We start from the raw sequence: 16,700 nt of genomic DNA, 5'->3' as shown, positions 1-16,700 counted from the left end.
ACTCTGAATGCCAGGGCAGGCGAACTCAGCCGCCGGAGCTTGGTGGATCACGAATGGCGTCTGAACTCGGACGGGACACAAGGTCTCTTTCAGCAGTGGGGAGAGCCTTGGTTAGATCTAATTGCCACTGAAGAGAACGTGCAATGTCATCAATTCTGCGCATTGGAATTTCCAAGGCGGCGCTCGCTCTGCTGCGCTTTTAGTCACGAGTGGAGCTGCGGTCTGTTGTATGCCTTTCCGCATATACCACTTCTGCCCAGAGTGCTGAAGAAGATCAGGTGCGACGGGGCCCAAGTCATCCTTGTGGCTCCGGATTGGGCATGAAGAAACTGGTATCCCGAGCTATTCAGCATGGCAATCGATCCCCCGATCCGACTGCCTCATCGGGAGGATCTTCTGTCGCAGCAGCAGGGGACGGTCCTCCACTCGAACCTGTCCAGCCTCCACCTCCATGCGTGGAATATGAGCGGCGACTGTTGACACCTTTCGATCTTCCTCCTTAAGTCTGTGATGTCATTCTGGCAGCCAGGCGTCCCTCTACAAAAACGGTATACGCCTGCAGGTGGAACAAGTTTGTGGCATGGTGCACAGCGAAGGCTGTGGATCCCCTTTCTGCCCATCTTTCCGAGGTTCTTTTGTTCCTTCTTTCTTTAGCCAAGCAAGGCTCTGCTCTGGGTACTATCAAAGGTTATCTTTCGGCCATTTCCCCCTTTCTACGGCTTCCTGATCAGCCTTCTCTTTTTAAGACCCCGGTTGTGAACCGTTTTCTAAAAGGCATTACGCACACGTTTCCTCCCGTGCCGTTCATCATGCCTCAGTGGGACTTAAACCTTGTCTTGACGTTTCTGATGTGCGCTCCCTTCGAGACCCTTCATAACTGTCCTTTATGTCTTCTCACTCTTGACAGCTTTCCTGGTTGCTATCACCTCTGCCAGAAGAGTGAATGAGCTCCAGGCTCTTTCTTCTAAACCTCCTTTCCTTTCTATCCATCTGAACAAGATGGTTCTGAGGACCTGTCCTTCTTTCTTGCCGAAGGTTGTTACGCCCTTCCACATCGGGCAGATCATCACTTTGCCTACCATCTTTCTGCCTCTGCATCCTTACAGAGAGGAGGAGAGGCTCCACCGCCTGGACCCAAAACGTGCGCTCTCCTTCTACCTGAGCTGCACACAACAGTTCTGGTGGATGACCAGCTCTTTTTTAGCTACGTGGGCGCCAAAAAAGGTCGGGCTGTGCACAAACAGACTATCTGTCGGTGGGTCCTTCTCTGCATCAAGGCCTGTTATTCATTGGCTAATAAGGAGCCTCCTGTGGGGCTGCGTGCCCATTCCACCCGGGCAACAGCAGCCACTACTGCCTTTGGATGCTGCGTTCCCTTCCAGGTCATTTGTCAGGCAGCTACGTGGGCCTCGCTGCACACGTTTACCAAGCACTACTTCCTTGACAGTCAAGTCCGGAGGGACAGCTTCTTTGGCCGTTCTATGCTCTGTGACTTTCTGGTGTAATCTTGTTCGCAAGCCCACCACCAGGGTTGGTATTGCTGGGGTATCTATTCTAAGGTATGGAATCTATCACTAACGTGTTTCTTTCAGATGCACTAGTTACTACTAGTGTAACGATATATCTGTAAGAGACTTTAGTTAGTGATAGATTCGTTACTGCCCCATCCATCTTCCCCGTTCTGCGAACTGATTACTAGGGTTAAGGTCATCCCTTTTAGGGCCGTAGTTTTATGCACCTATGGTCCGTATCTTGCATGGCTCTGCGTTCCTGGCGCGGAACGTCGTGTACAGAACTGACGTCAGCGCGCATGGGTGGCGCCTAAGTACTCGGTGCTGACGACGCCAGTGACTGACGCAGAGTCGCAGGACGCCACCTACTGACGCGCAGGGGTACTGCTAAGCAAATGTTTCCAGATCCAGTCTGACGCCTGGGGAACTTCTAAGGTAAGGAATTTATCACAAACTAATGTCTCTTACATTGTTACACAAGTAGTAACTTGTGCGTCGGGTCTGCTCGGTCTTACAGTACTTCCTAGTGTAGGACGTGGTCTGCGACCCACCACCGGGATAGTTTGGGTTGTGTATCTAATTCAAAAGTTGTCTTCTAGCTGCAGATTTTTTATCAGATAAACAAGTTACTTACCTTCAGTTATGCATTATCTGACAGGGAGACTATCTAGCTGCAGATTCCTTACACCCCCCTCGCCCGATGCTTCCCCACTTTGCATACTAATTTTGTAGGGCTAAGGTTACTTCCCTTTTCAGGGCCCTAGTTTTGCACACCACTACGTCAGTTACTTTGTGGCTCTGCGCATCTGGCGTGGAAAAAAAGAAAAGTACTGATGTCTGCACTCCTGGGTTGCACCAATATAGGTACCGCGACATCATAACCTACACGGACGACGTCACACTGAGCCACCCGACAATGCACACAAGGGGCATTGCTCAGCAAACGTTTCCAGATCCAGCCCGACGCCTGGGAAATTCAAAGGTAAGAAATCTGCAGCTAGATGGAGTCTCTACCAGATAATGCGTTACCGAGGGTAAGTAACTTGTTCAGCAAACAGGTACTTGCTAACAGAGTTCAGAGGTGCCCTGTTGGGCTTAAGGTGGATTAGGACTGAGGTCCAAAGTACCCCTAGCCTATTTACTTTACCTGCCCTGGTGTGTCTGGGTACACAGGGGCTGATTTTGATAGTAGCCTCGAATGCCACTACGTTAATGTCAATGGGCTTTAAGCAAAGGCTGCAAGGGGGCTTGGGGGCAAATCCATGTGAACCCAAAGGGGGCCTCAGGTCGTGGGGACCGATATGCCAAGGGGACGCAGTCAGAAGTCCTGTACCTGGGCTACCGAGCTCGGTGCTAATTTGCTTGGCTGGCCAATTGAGTTTGAGGCTTTCACGGTTGTCTGTATACCTGTATACCTGTAAAGGGGAGAATACAAGGCAGCTGAGCCACCCTGGTTGTTGTATCTCATCCCTTACTGGAAGGTCCTTTACTCAGGGTATTGATGCAGGATAACTCCTGGAGGGTCTAGTGTCTCGACACTCGGCTGAGAGATGTAACTGACCTCCTAGAGCTATGAAGACCTCCTCCTGATGTCCTGCTTCCTCGGTGGGCCCAATGCACAGCAACTCGATGAACCGGACAGATGTGATTGATGCCTGAGGATGCTGAGTAATGGCTCCTCCACCCCAAGGGATATAATAGCTGGTTGTCAAAGTGCTGAACAGTCCTCCAAATGTTGGGGAGGGTGCAAAGCCGCAGGACGTACCAGTTCTTTGCAATTGTTAAGGAGCAAGGCAGCTTTTGGCACCAGATTCTGTGCAGGTCCTTGGTTGTCGCAGCGATGTTCTGTCCTTTTTCAGTTCCCAGGGAGTTGAATCCCAAGACCTAGTGTCCGGGGAAGGGGACCCTTCAATATACAATTTAAGGGTGTTAAGGGGAGTATGAGGGAGTAACTAATGGGCTTCCCTACCCCTAGGGTGACTGCACCCTCCCTATAGAACCACTTCCGGTGCGGAGTGAGCATAACCCTGACCCAGAAGTCCCTATTTCACCAAAAACAAGATAGAGAAACTCTTCTCTGACTGTTCACTTCAGGTAGTCCACCTTGGAGGTGTGGCTGGCCTGTGGGTGCAACACACTTACTGAATAGTTTCCCACCTGCTATGGTGCCTAGTGGGAGGGTGACGCTCCCCAGATCTGGCGGGAAGCTGGAGTTGCATGCCAAAGGTGGCAGAGCCTTTGAACCCGCTGGCCTTGATATTCTAATTTGCTAGCCATCCTGCGGAAGGAGTTGAGAACACCTTCTACCAAGCAGGCATTGTTCATGGCCTTGGAGAGCTCAAGCTCTCCCTTGCAGGGGGTCAGACATCCGTCTGTGGTGGCAGGCTGGACAATACCTGTCAGCTAACACACTAAGACCCTATTAGGGCTACAGGGATCACTTCTGAGATGCCCTCTTGGTGCATGGCTCAATAAATCTGATACTGACATCAGTACAGATTTAATAAGACAAGATGTTTAATATCAAACACTATTGCTCTCAGTGCAGCCATTATGTAGCTGGGTAACTCGTAATGACCAGTACATGTCCTCAAAATGGCTTCCTGAGCACATGCAATGTCTAGTAATGGAACTAGGCATCACATGGGAGCATCTGCTCGTGCAGATGCACCCTCACATGTAATATGATGCACCCTGCCGTTAGGTCTGCTGTAGTCGTGACTTGTATATAATACATGCAGTGTACATGGGCATTGCACACAGGGAGCGGGCAATGTCGTTGTTTCAAAATGGCTAACACCATTTCACGCATCCTGCAATTACGGTTTGTATGCAGTTTTTGTGGGGGTCCCTTTGGTGGCCTTAGGGTCCCTCTTTAGCACCCCTCCCCTGAGTACCAGGGGTACCATTCACCAGTGTCTTACAAGGCTTCTAAAGTCCTTGCCATTGGCTAACAATCAACGCTTGTGTAGTTTTATGGAATGAGCACTGGGGCCTGGTTAGCAGGGTCTTAGTGCTCTTCCAATCAAAAGTATCAGTACCAGTGTCAACAAGTGGGGTTGACCATATCTAAATGACGCACTTTCCTACAAATAGCTCCTCTTGCAAAGGTGTACTAATGGCATTTGATGGTGAAGAAACACACGATGTCCTCACTTTGCGTCCACTTCATGATGACGCCTCTTTAAAGATACAATATTAGATGTTTCACATAATCGCGCTTTCCATTACTCTAAAGGCTGTGCGTAACTGTGTATAGTCTGAATTTTCCTGATTTGTGTTTTTGGCACTTGTCACAAACTGACTAGTCAGTTACTGTGAGGTCAAAAAGTCTTGTTTGTTTCCACAGGCCCAAGTTCTGGGAGAATTTAACAAGCCCTCTCTTCGGGATCCTTTCGCCACCAGTGGAAACCTCAGAGGTGAGCCCCCAACACATTGGTAATGTATTTTGGAACAACTTATCCTTTAGGACAGAGTCAGCATCAATGCATGTGAATGTGTGAGTGATTATTGTAATCTGTGCCTCTCAAGCTGCTTCCTTGTTCTTAGCACTTGACTGTCCCATTTATTGGATATTTTTTTGTATGGATTCAGAATCCTAGGTTTCACACCAGTCCTTAACCCTGAACTGTTACTAGAGCTATCTGCTACAAATCTTTTTGGGAGCCATCTGTTCCTAGGATAATATGCAGTCCTCCTTTATTGATCTCCTTCAATGTTAATAGCTTCCTTCACACCTCTTGATGACCAGCAAGCCTAATATGCTGACATTAGTGTGCTTATTGTCACTCACACCTCTGAAAGGTCAGTGCCCGCCCCACCTCCCTTACCAGGCCTCGAAAAATCATAAAAATGTTACCAGACCTGCATGTAAACTGGTTCCAAATGTTGTGATTGTGGGCAATTATTTAATTCACTGAGTCCCCACATATGACAGCACCTTCAAATGTGTTCAGCATGCCTGCAGTACAAAAAAATATTTTGTTTGATTTAATAGTCTAAACTTTTTTTCCATATATACACAAATCTAGCCACATATAGGATACTAGCAGCCCGTCCCGACCTTGTCCAGGAGCATTTAGGCTTCCCCTACCCCCGCCTGCCCCGACATTGCCCAGCAGCCGGTGCCCCCGCCCCGCCAGCAGCCCGTGCAACCCCCTCCCCCCCCCCCCCCCCCCCCCCAACCTGCCCCGACCCCGATCATTGATTTAGTAATTTCCCGTCCCCGACACCCGCCTGCCCCGATATTGTCCCCGGAGCATTACCTGAGCCGCAGGTCCTCATTTCACCGCTCCAATTTCCCGTCCCCTGCCTGGCCCGACACCTGCCTGGCCCGACACCCGTCTGCCCCGACATTGTCCCTGGAGCCTTACCTGAGCCGCAGGTCCACATTTCACCGGTCCTCGCGCCTCAGCCGCCGGTCCTCAATTCTCCGCTCCGCCACTTTGCTCCTCACCGCCTGTCCGCCGCCGCTCCTCCCCCGCGCCATGTTCCCCTCTCCGCTGCTCCCACCGCCGCTGGCCTCAGGTCACCGCTCCTCCCCCGCGCCATGTCCGCCGCTCCTCGGACGCCTCTCCTCCCCGTGCTGACGTGAGCACGCACGTCGCGGCCGGTGCTACTTTGGGGGGGGGGGGGGGGACTACTTTTTTTTACATATAAATATTGTAAATACCGTTTTATTTTGTCATTTATATAGCCTATAACCATCTACACACCCTGACGATTTCGGCGGTGTATCGGGTGTGTAGATTGGCGCTGTGGTTCCCGAGTTTACCCGCCTCAAAGCCTGAAAGTTCTTACTTTATTATAGTAGTATAGATACATGACCCCTGACTTGCCTCTTAATTCATTAACAGCATTGTGATCAGGGCAGGGGCAGGAATGTTTCTCAAATCTTGTCTAAAAACTAACACTTTTAATAAATACATAACTAAAGCATGAAGTGGTAGCACACAGTCATTTGCAATCAGCGGATTTTATATTGTAGGCGTACTTACTTGTAAAGCGCACTGATACTCCAGAGTGTCCTGGTGCTGTACTCATACCGCTAGGGAACCCTTCCTGGTTTTTCCCTGTGAAATGTCCACTCCTGGGCATCCCCAGGGTGCAACCAGGCATCCCTAGCGCTGTTGGGGGCCGTTGTGGAGACTAAGCAAGCTATTGCCCAGAGTTGCAGCGTGGGACCCATGATTAGAATAGGCACCGAGGTGAGATCAGGTCCGAGGAATTATGAGCCCAAGATCCGCTGAGACCAGCCGAGGCGGGAATTGAACCCTGGTCCCGGGCCAGACCTCTGCATCAGGGTCTGCCACTCTAACCATTGAGCCACACTTCTCCACTATTGAATTGGCCACAAACTTTCCCACTGACGTGCGACTTTACTGATAAAACTATATAGTGTACAATCAATGTTTGGAAATAGAGTTTCTGCAAATATGTGTCAATCTGATTGAGACTACTAGCCACAGATTCCTCAACGTAGAATTATCCCCAGGCGTGAGACTGGACCCGGAAAACTTTATTGCTACAGCATCCCTGCGCGCCGGGGGGGACGGCACCACGTAACTCCGTCCTGACGTCGTCCGCGCTGGTGACATCAGTGAGGATACAGAAGTCCAACCCCGGCGCGCCGATGTCAGTTTTTTCTCTTTCCGCATGCAACGCGGATCCGGATTACTGTCCTGGCTTGTTTTCAGGCCTTCCATTCTCTTTTTACGCTTTGACATTTAATGGAACAGTGTGCAAATACCTTCGGGCTTCAAGACTTGTACGTCCTGTGCACGTCCCATGTCGGCGACTGACCCTCACCCGAGTTGCATGTGGTGCCTGGGTGAGCACCACGACTCGGAAAGTTGCGACGCCTGCAAACACCTCAAGCCTAAATCACGGCGGGAGCGCCAGATGAAGTTAATGTTGGCGCGCTTGTCCAGGTCGGTGTCGTCCCAGCGTCCGTCCCCTAATTCATAGGCAAGGAGCCACCGGTTTGTCTGCGGTATCGCCATTTGCCGCGGCCCTTTGGGTTCGGCTCACCGGCTGGTAGTTCTTTCAATATGTCTGAGGCCTAGTCCTCCTTCTGTGATGGGCGCCAGCTCTCCCCACCTGTTGCCTCCCTACCCTCTGTTTCCCGGCGCGGAGGCGACTAGGGCCCAAATGACAGCCTATTCTGCGGCGCTGCAGGCTTCTTTGGCCCTTCCTCCACCTCCTGTGATATCTGCGGATCCCTTGACTTGTGCGGGGCCTTCCGCGGGGTCTCCGGCATCAAAGGTTTCGGCTTCGTTGTAGGAGGGTGGCGTCGTCGAGGTGTAGCCCTTCGGTGCTTCCCTCGTCGGCGCCTAGCATCCCTGCCTCGGTGCAAATTCCTACGTGGCTCCCTGTGGTGTCGCAGGTGATCGCCGTGACTCCGGGCTTGTCCCCGAGCCCCCCTCGATCCTCTGGGCAGGCGGTTGCCTCACCAGAGGTCGAGCCGGCGCCGTTTCGGCACTGGGAGCTTTCCTCCCAGGCTCCGGTGGAGGCCGGGGCCTGTGGCGCCTTCCAGAGTCCCTCTCGGTCCTCGGCGCAGGCGGCTGCCCTGTCTGAGGTAGAGCCGGTGCAGTTTCGGCGCCGCGCCTTCGCTAGTTCAGCGTCTGCCTCGCCCCATTCTCCTAGAGAGCACGTGGTGGCTGGAGTCAGCCCGGCGCCACGTGGGCCCATTCCGGCGCCGGACGACGCTGATCAGGCAACGATGGCGGACTCCACGGAGCCGCGCCAGGTTCTGGATTAGTCTCCTGATGTCCCTTCTTCTCCTGAGGTCCGTCACCTGCTGGTGTGCTCCTCTCCGGAGACAGGGCGCCATGTAGTTGCCTTTTCACCGGCATCTTCCAGGGAAGGCTCTTCGCAGTCCCCACGGCCTAAATCCTCGAACCCTGTAGTTGCCTATTCACCGGCATCTCTGCCCTCCCCTGGGGCCCCTCAGGTTCCCAATTCCTCTGTGGATCCTACTATATGCCGGGGCTGGCCGCTTCCCCCTGGACTTGGGAATGTGCGGCTCAGTCTGCAACCGTCACCCACGGAGGAATTACTTTCGCCTTAGCGGCGCCCTACTGAGACCAGTGTTGCCTTTGTTCGGGCTATTTCCACTGCTGCTGGTATTCTGAGGATGGGTGAACCTGTCACTCCATTTCCTACAGACAACCTCTTGGAGATTCTCCACCAGGGCTCTGGTGGACGGGAGTTTTTCCTTCCCTTTGAAGCGTCCCTCCATAATTCTCTTATGGGGGCTTGGGGGCGCCCTGCCACAGGCGATCCGGTGCCTCAGGCACTACTGCACCGTTTGTGTGTGCTGACCAGGGCTACGTCTAGCCTGTGAGATTCTGTGGAGTCCCTTCTTTATCATGTCTCTCATGAGGGGGCCCATGCAGATATGCGGGCCATGTGTTGGATGGTAGAAAGTTGGCCGGTTTTATTCTTTGTACGGCTTTGGATGTTGCGAATGATGTTGGCCGTGCTATTGCCACTTCTGTGGCTCTCCGTCGCCATACTTGGCTACGCAATGCTGTTCTCCCTGAAAATATTAGAGAGCGTCTGGTCGACCTCCCTTTTGACGGGGTCCTGTTGTTTAATACTCATGCAGACTACCCCATTCAGCGTCTTCTTGCGGCGCTCCACCCTCCTCCTCCTCCTCAGTAGGTTGGTTTGCTTGTCCTCTGGGGCTTGGTAATTGAAATCGTCCAGCACGATGGCAACAGTTTCAAAGGGGGTCAAATTTGCCTCCAGATTCAATGTCTGGACAGTCGATGTATTCCAAAGCGAATCGCACACGGGTGTCAGACGCCCGTGTGCGATTCGCTTTGGAATACATCGACTGTCCAGACATTGAATCTGGAGGCAAATTTGACCCCCTTCGAAACTGTTGCCATCGTGCTGGATGATTTTGAGAACCGGAACAGTGACAGCTCTGACATGAAATTCTGAGTGAATCTGATTTCTTTGGAAATCGAACCAACTGTGCAGGGTCCATTTCCAGAAAAAGGGTCATTGCTATATGCAATATTAATCGTCCTGAAGATGGTCTGACGGACTAACGACACGAAAGACCGAAACGTCGACTTGATCACCTACTTCCTAAATATTCAATGTACCTAAGTGACTGTTTGTATCAGGAGATATGTCACTTTTTGGACTGTATTGGAAAAGATGTTTTTATTTATGAACAGTAGGATAAGTTGCACTATACCTCCTTCATGATCTATTGCTGAATTAATTTTTGATTGACTGTACCCTTCTTAACGTGATTTATTTATGAAAAAATACATTTCTATATATTTTCAAAAAGATATTCCCATGTTTGTTTTGTTTTTCTCTGGTCATTCATTGAATGTGTAAACTTATGATGCCTTGGTTTTAGATCTGATCAGACTGAACCAGTTAACAATTTCAGTGTAATTCATTACAAATCATACTTTTCTCAAACAAAATCCCTTGTAGGCACCTTGACTTGACACTGTTTGAACTACCCAAGCCCCCACGGGTATATTGGGTTTTCACACATCCTCCTTCTGCTAAGGACACTTATAGCCCAGTTCACGAGCGGCCCTCCGAGCCAAAGGCCTGTGGTCATCTGAAGTTCTTGATTAATGTTGCCAGTAATACTCTTAATTGGGAGGTGCATTTCCACTTATCTTCTGTCCTCTTGATGCTGCCCCTTCTATTGCCTTTTCTGTGGCCTCTACTTTTTTCCTTACACACCTTTAAAGGAGAAGGGCTGGTTGTCAGCTGCAGCTCCTTTGTGCTCTGCAATAAGACTGTTGTAAGCTTCGAACCCTGACACAGAGAGAATGTCTGCTGTGGCTTTCTATTTTGAGACTAGTGATCACAGGACTCTGGTGGAGTGGCACTGGACTGTGTTCCAGGTAACATTTGTTGAGAATGGCATGCACAGAGTGCTTGTTCAAGGTTATGGTTTGGGCTGTAATCCTCACAGCATACTATTTGAGTATGGCATGCTTGGGCCGATGTAGGAGGGTGTGTCTGGGTGCATTCCGGAGTGATGCCATTAGATAGTGGACACACACGTCTCTTAGTGGCTGTCTAGCTTTGGCTTGCAATGGCACACCTTTCAAGTATGGCATGCATTGGACTAGGCTGCTATGGGGCTGGTTCTGTGCTTTGGCTGCCAATGACATACACTGGGCAGATATACAGGCTCCTCCCGTACCGCGACTAGCAGAGGACTGCTCTCACTGAAGTCCTACATTTGAAGTGTGAGTGACCCTGTATGCTCCTCTTAATTTTACTGTTATTTTTTTCCACTGCAGCCAAGTATCCTGGAGACTTGCTCGTTCATCATGAGGATTATTTGCCTGGAAATTTACTACGTGGTCAGGTGAGTGTCTGATAGCTCATGGGATCGTGTGATTCCTCGTGTATTGAGCTTAAATGCAAGGTATGGACTTTATGTGCAATGAGGTTGTTTATATGCAGCATAGGCTGGGAGTTATAGAGTTGTAACGTTCACACAAAAATAAAAAATGGAAATGCTACTTGTATATTGTCATCTCCACCAATGCAGAGTTATACTACAATAACCTACTATATTCTGTTCTATTTGGAATGGTGACTTACTGTATTCAATAAAGATATTTAAAAAAAAAAAGTATGCCCCTGTGCAAATAATTATCTTGTAGGTGACGCACCAGGAGGTCCATTACGATTAAAAATAGCAACAGGGATAGAGGATACCCCTGGTGCGTTCCCCTTGACAGTGTGAAAGACACAGTGAACACACCATTCACCTGGATACAAGACAACGGGAGTGTATATAATAACGAGACCACCGCAATGAACCTGGGCTCCCCAACATAATCAATGTTGCCCAGAGAAAGGGCCACTCTAAAGAAGGCCATTTCGGCATCCAATAGCACTGCAGCTGCTGGTAAATTGAGCATGGACAAGAGCAGTCTTTAGGCTAAACTCTAGAGGGCGTGTTAAGCCAGCTGTTATACCATCACATATACCCCTTGAACGCCAAGTGAAAGGACACCACACAAGTTGTTAGGAAAATAAAAGAACTCTTTGAGTCAAGGAGCTAAGCACACAACAAAACTCTTAAGAAAATAATTTAAGTTGCACAATTTACACAAATGACCGAGGGGCAAGAAAAACCATATACACTAAAAGTGGAATGCAAAATACTAGCAGGTAAGTAACAAGATCCAGAGGCTTCAGGATCGCTAGGACTACACTACAGAACCCTAAGGTTAGGAGCAGGAGGCCTAGGGAGATCGGGTACAGAGTGTGCACTCTCACGCGGGATGCGGGACAAAGTCTATTGATGCTAGTATTTGTAAAGTTACTGTTTCCGGACGAATCCGACTAGCTAGACTGAAAACGAAAAAGGATCTGGACACTTGGATAGTGAACCTACGTTGGAGCACCGAAATGCTCAGGTTACCTAGCCCAGGGGCTGCGGCTGCATAGGGTTCAAAAGACGTCGGGAATCCTCGTTGAAGTCTATGGAGCCTGAAAGAAGTTGTTGCTGGCAGGCAACCAGTGAAGATATTCGGAGGGATCCAAGCCTGGATCGATGATGGAGACGACCTGAAAGCAGAGGGGACTCAGTTCTTAATCACTAGCCAGTGATTAGGTGGGCACCAGGATGAAGTCACCTCGACCAGGTGAGAGGGCGACGCTGGACTCGGCTGTCCCTCGGACCAGGAGGCGTTGTTGGCGACCAGGCTGGAGGTGCGAGCTGTCCCACGAAGGTGTCTGCTGTCGGCGATGCTGGACCCAGGGTTGGGGCAACAAACCTTGGCAAAGTCAAGCACACGCGGTGGAGTCAAGATGGCGTCTGGAGTGGACCAGGAGGGTCCGGGGTGCTCCTCTTTTGGAGGGGAGCAAGGGCCAGTCTGGAGCAACCAGACCAGTGATGTAATCGTCGTCAAGAGGGCCACTAGCCAGCAGGCAAGTGACCGGACAACGCAGTGAGCAGAAAAGAGCAGAAGGGCCCCACGCAGATCTCGTGGATGCTGGGGGGCTGGACTTCGGTGCTGGAGCTGCTCAGGGTTAGGGCTTCTCAAACCCCAAAGCACTCACTCGAGGATCCCTCGGCGGTCGTGCTGGATAAGCGTTGTGCAGGTTTTGAAGATGGCCGGTCCCTCAGGTCTCGTCACACCCACGAATCTCAGCTGGGCTGATGATGCAGGTAGAGGTCAGAGATGCCAGGGAATCCGGGTCTCGTCGAGCTGGTCAGTCTTAATCCGGAGGATGGACGTGCAGCAAACCGCAAGCGCTTAGATGGTGCCCGCTGGTGCAGGGTGGCTACTCCTTAGCCACAAGGAAGAGTCTTCAGAAAAAGTCAAGAGTCCTTTTGTGGAAAGTAGACAAGATTCAGAATTATCTAATTTGGGAAGGGGGCCTGCTCCTACCTTTATCCTAAGAAAAGGGGCTGGCACGCGACTAGGTCCTGCCCATGGGTGGGACCAGGAGGGGGGTGGTTACACCCCTCTCCCTTGTCCGGACCTTCCCCAGCTCAGGGGCTGGTGTGCCCCTGGAACTGGTTTAAGCCGGCATATGCACAGTGAGCACCGGGGTGCCACTTGCAGTCGCCTTCCTCTCAGCTCTGCCTACCTGGGATACACAAAACCCTGTCTGGGATGGTGCTAGCACCGCCCCTGACAGGAAACCCTTTGTCCAAGCTCTCCTCGCTGGAAGGACTCCCAGCAGCAGGAGGTCAGACTTGTGTCTGTTTTGGCAGCATACATTTTGTGATGCTGAGGCTCGAGTTAGCTTTAACCGGGGTTCACAGTTACATACATGTCGTGTCCCTCTAGAAGGGTGGAATGCTAACCCCGTCGCCAGAATTGGCGAGGGGTTAGTATTCCAATTCGTATGACACCTTACCCGACATGTTTTGATAAAGCGATACCAAAGATAGCAAATAACCGCGAGGATTATAAGGCACTTAAGAGTATATGGTACGCGTTATCATGGAACAGCCATTAGGACTTGGTTCCGCAAGCTGCAAACTGACTCAGCTCATGCCAGAGCACCATCTCACATAATTCCAAGCACTCTGCCTTCAGGATTGATAAGGCATGCCATAGGAGTGACTGATAGGAATACATGTGTCCATTTTAGGGTTAGATGTAGGGATACTATATCTAAAGCAAAGGGTGATTACACCACCATGCCCCAACTGTTGTGCAGCCAGTTGTGTCAGATTTGGATGGCCAGCCAGGGGTGGCATAATACACGCTGCAGCCCCTGGTACGCCCTGGGTACACCTATGCCCTGGGTACCTATAGTACACTGTACAGGGACTGATAAGGTGACTCCGTATCCAATTAGATATGTACCTAAGGTACATGGAATCCATTTTACAGAGAGACCAGTAGGCCTGTGGCCCTGAATAGCAGGGTCCCAGGTCAACTAAGTCGGAAAACCAGCAAAACACCAGGCAAAAAGTTGGGGGTAACCATAGTCAGATATCCACCTTCCTACAGAGACTTCTAACCTTAGATTCCTCAAAGTGTGAATGTTGCCCCAGGCGTCAGACTGGATCTGGGCAATTTTGAAAGCAATTCCTCCGAGCTTCGGTAGATGGTGTTTTGCGGCTCCGCATCGAATCCATTGCGCCTCAGATGTGATGTCGGATCCTCAATATCTGCACCACCGCCTCCGTGCGTTGACATCAGTTAAAAAAATTTTCTTTGCCTTCCAACATGGATCAGGAGCTCATTTGTATCCTGTTATTCTGACAATTTCTGTCTCTCAAACTCTTTCCAGTGTGTCTAAAAACTACCAGGTTTAAACTTTCAAGCACTGCAAATGACCAATGTTGGTAACAATCTCTCTGATGCTTTGGCTCCAGACATGGCTCTGCATCATGTGAATGCTGCACAAAAATAAATGAAAAAGCCATCCTCGACCGCAAACCCAAACTTGTTGCCGGAGAATTTCGAAAGAAGTACAAGACGTCCTGGTTGAGATTGAAGCCTCAAACAGGCTCTTAATCCCAGAGTTGATCTTGCGACTGCCTATCTTCGAATTCCAGAAGTCCAGCTAACACTAGGAAATCAAAGAAGTCAAATCACAGGTATCCTTCTTCCCACTGCCAGTGTGCGACGCACCAGGTACCTCCAGGACACTGACTTGTTTACCTCTGACCCCTCCTGCCCATGAAATGGATTTCACAGCTACGAGTCTCGAAACGGTCACCAACAAAGCTCCGTTTACGCCACCCTGAAGTCTCAAATAGCACACCTGCATTCTAACTTTCACACACAAAGCTCCCAACCACATTCTGATAGGGATGACTCTTAACACAAAGAAAACCTATTTTATAATCTGCAGTATCCCAGTGGGCTGGACACTTCTCTAGGCATTGGCCTCTCCTCCCCAAACCCTTCTGTGGCAAGAGAAGAGTCCACCTCCTATGCTAGACTGATTTGAAGAGCGACTGAAGATTTGGTCCTCACCCTACCCACAACAGTGGTGAAATCTAATGTTCTTACAGAAGTGCTCAGCCCAGGCCAAATGAGCCAAGAACTTCTGTTCGCCCAATTTAAGGCATTGACTCTTCAGACAAATTGCGGACACATGCTGTGTCCTCCTGCATACCGTTCACATGGGGCCAGTTCATATTTGAGTTGCATTCTCTATCAGGCATTAATTGTTATGTCCTGATGCTGATCCATTAATACGTTAGGGTACGAAACGCCGTTTACCTCAGTACCTTGACACTGTTTTGTTTGCACATTTATTGTAACTAACTGCATCTGAAAGAGACACGTTAGTGATAGATTCCTTACCTTAGAATTACCCCCAGGTGTCAGACTGGATCTGGAAAGTTTTCGTCAGCAGTACCCCAGCGTGTCGGAAGGTGGCGTCATGCGGCTCCACGTCCGTCGTAGGCATTGTGATTGCCAGGATGACTTCGCAGTACTTGGACGCCGCCCTCGCGTGCTGACGTCCATTCTTGCGCCGTTCAAGGTCCTGGTCCCATGGGAGGTCGATGGACTGGTCGCGGAGCTTCCACCATCGTTCGAAGAAGTTTTCGCACTCTGGGTCAGGTAAGACGAAGCACAAGAAGTCGAAGAAGCGACTTCGCCTAGCCTGTCGCGCGACAAGGCTCATGGTGCAGGTGGTACCTCCCCTGCGGCGGAGCCTACGCAGTCGCCATCGGCCTACCCACCCTTCTGAGGTCCGTCGGCAACTCCAGCCCAGCTGCAGGAGTTTCTGTCAGCCATGACGTGCCTTCGGGTCCGACTGGGGTTCCTCTCCCTTCTTCGTTGGTGGCTCCGGCCTGACGGCACCGGCCTCGGCACCCCGAGACCCCCATGGATCCCAACCAATGTCAGTTGACTTACTACGACCTCCACCGACATAGACGTCTATGGCACTGCCACCCGTCCCCGGCTCCCACCCCGACATGGAGATGGTGCAGACGCAGATTGGGAATTTGTTATCCCTATCTCCATCCTCCTCCATCTTTCCCCACCTGCCCAGCAGGTTATGGAGGACGGGGAGGACTGGTAGGGGTCTGGAGACCGTTTCACAGCCCAATGCCAATTATACCTGGACTGGGCAGAGGATTTGGGGGACGCCGGTGATCTGGATTTCTCACCAGAACCTGGTGAACTGCTCCTTCTACCGTGGTTACGGAGGAGGGTGGTACTTACTCCGTGGTGTTGCATAGGGCAGCAGAGGCTCTCCACCTAGAGCTCCCTACCGTGTCCGTCAAGACTAACCTCCTGACAGAAATGCTTCAGCCGGCGTCTTCCTCTGCGGAGCCGCTGCTGCCCTTTAATGATGCAATTTCAGACTTCCTTTTGGGAACCTGGTCCTGGCCGAACACAGGGGCTCCTGTGGATAAGAACGTGGCCAGAGGCCATTGCCTGGCCCCGGGCGACCCCTTTTTCCTCTCCCAACACCCTACCCCTGCGAGCTTGGTTGTCCAACCCTCTGCGTCCCCAAGCACATTCCCTTTCACACCTCCGGACAGGGAATCCAAGAAACTAGAACAGTTAGGGAAGAAGATTTTCTATTCTGCCAGTTCAAGTCTGCGGTCTGTGAACACTGCATGCCGCTTGGGTCATTATTCCCACTCTGTGTGGGATACAGTGGCGCTGGTGCTGCCTCAGTGTCCAGAGGAGACCCAGACGGTGCTCTCCCAGGCTATTACTGAGGGAAGAGCTGCAGCCAAGTTCACGA

At 50.9% G+C, this 16,700-nt stretch overlaps 1 protein-coding gene across 2 annotated transcripts in view; it reads left to right on the top strand.

Annotated features, from left to right (window-relative positions):
- NUP188 (nucleoporin 188) overlaps positions 1-16,700 on the top strand; it is a 1,272,194-nt gene that overhangs the window by 866,798 nt on the left and 388,696 nt on the right. For both annotated transcript variants that reach the window (XM_086924860.1, XM_086924859.1), the window contains exons 28-29: positions 4,861-4,930; positions 10,805-10,872. In XM_086924860.1, the coding sequence (XP_086780986.1) occupies positions 4,861-4,930; positions 10,805-10,872 (138 nt within the window). The remainder of the gene's footprint in view (positions 1-4,860; positions 4,931-10,804; positions 10,873-16,700) is intronic.

The sequence above is a fragment of the Lissotriton vulgaris genome, chromosome 5, assembly GCF_964263255.1.
Source record: "Lissotriton vulgaris chromosome 5, aLisVul1.2, whole genome shotgun sequence".
In the NCBI taxonomy this organism is placed as follows: Eukaryota; Metazoa; Chordata; class Amphibia; order Caudata; family Salamandridae; genus Lissotriton; species Lissotriton vulgaris.
This window is presented reverse-complemented; position numbering and strand designations above follow the sequence as displayed.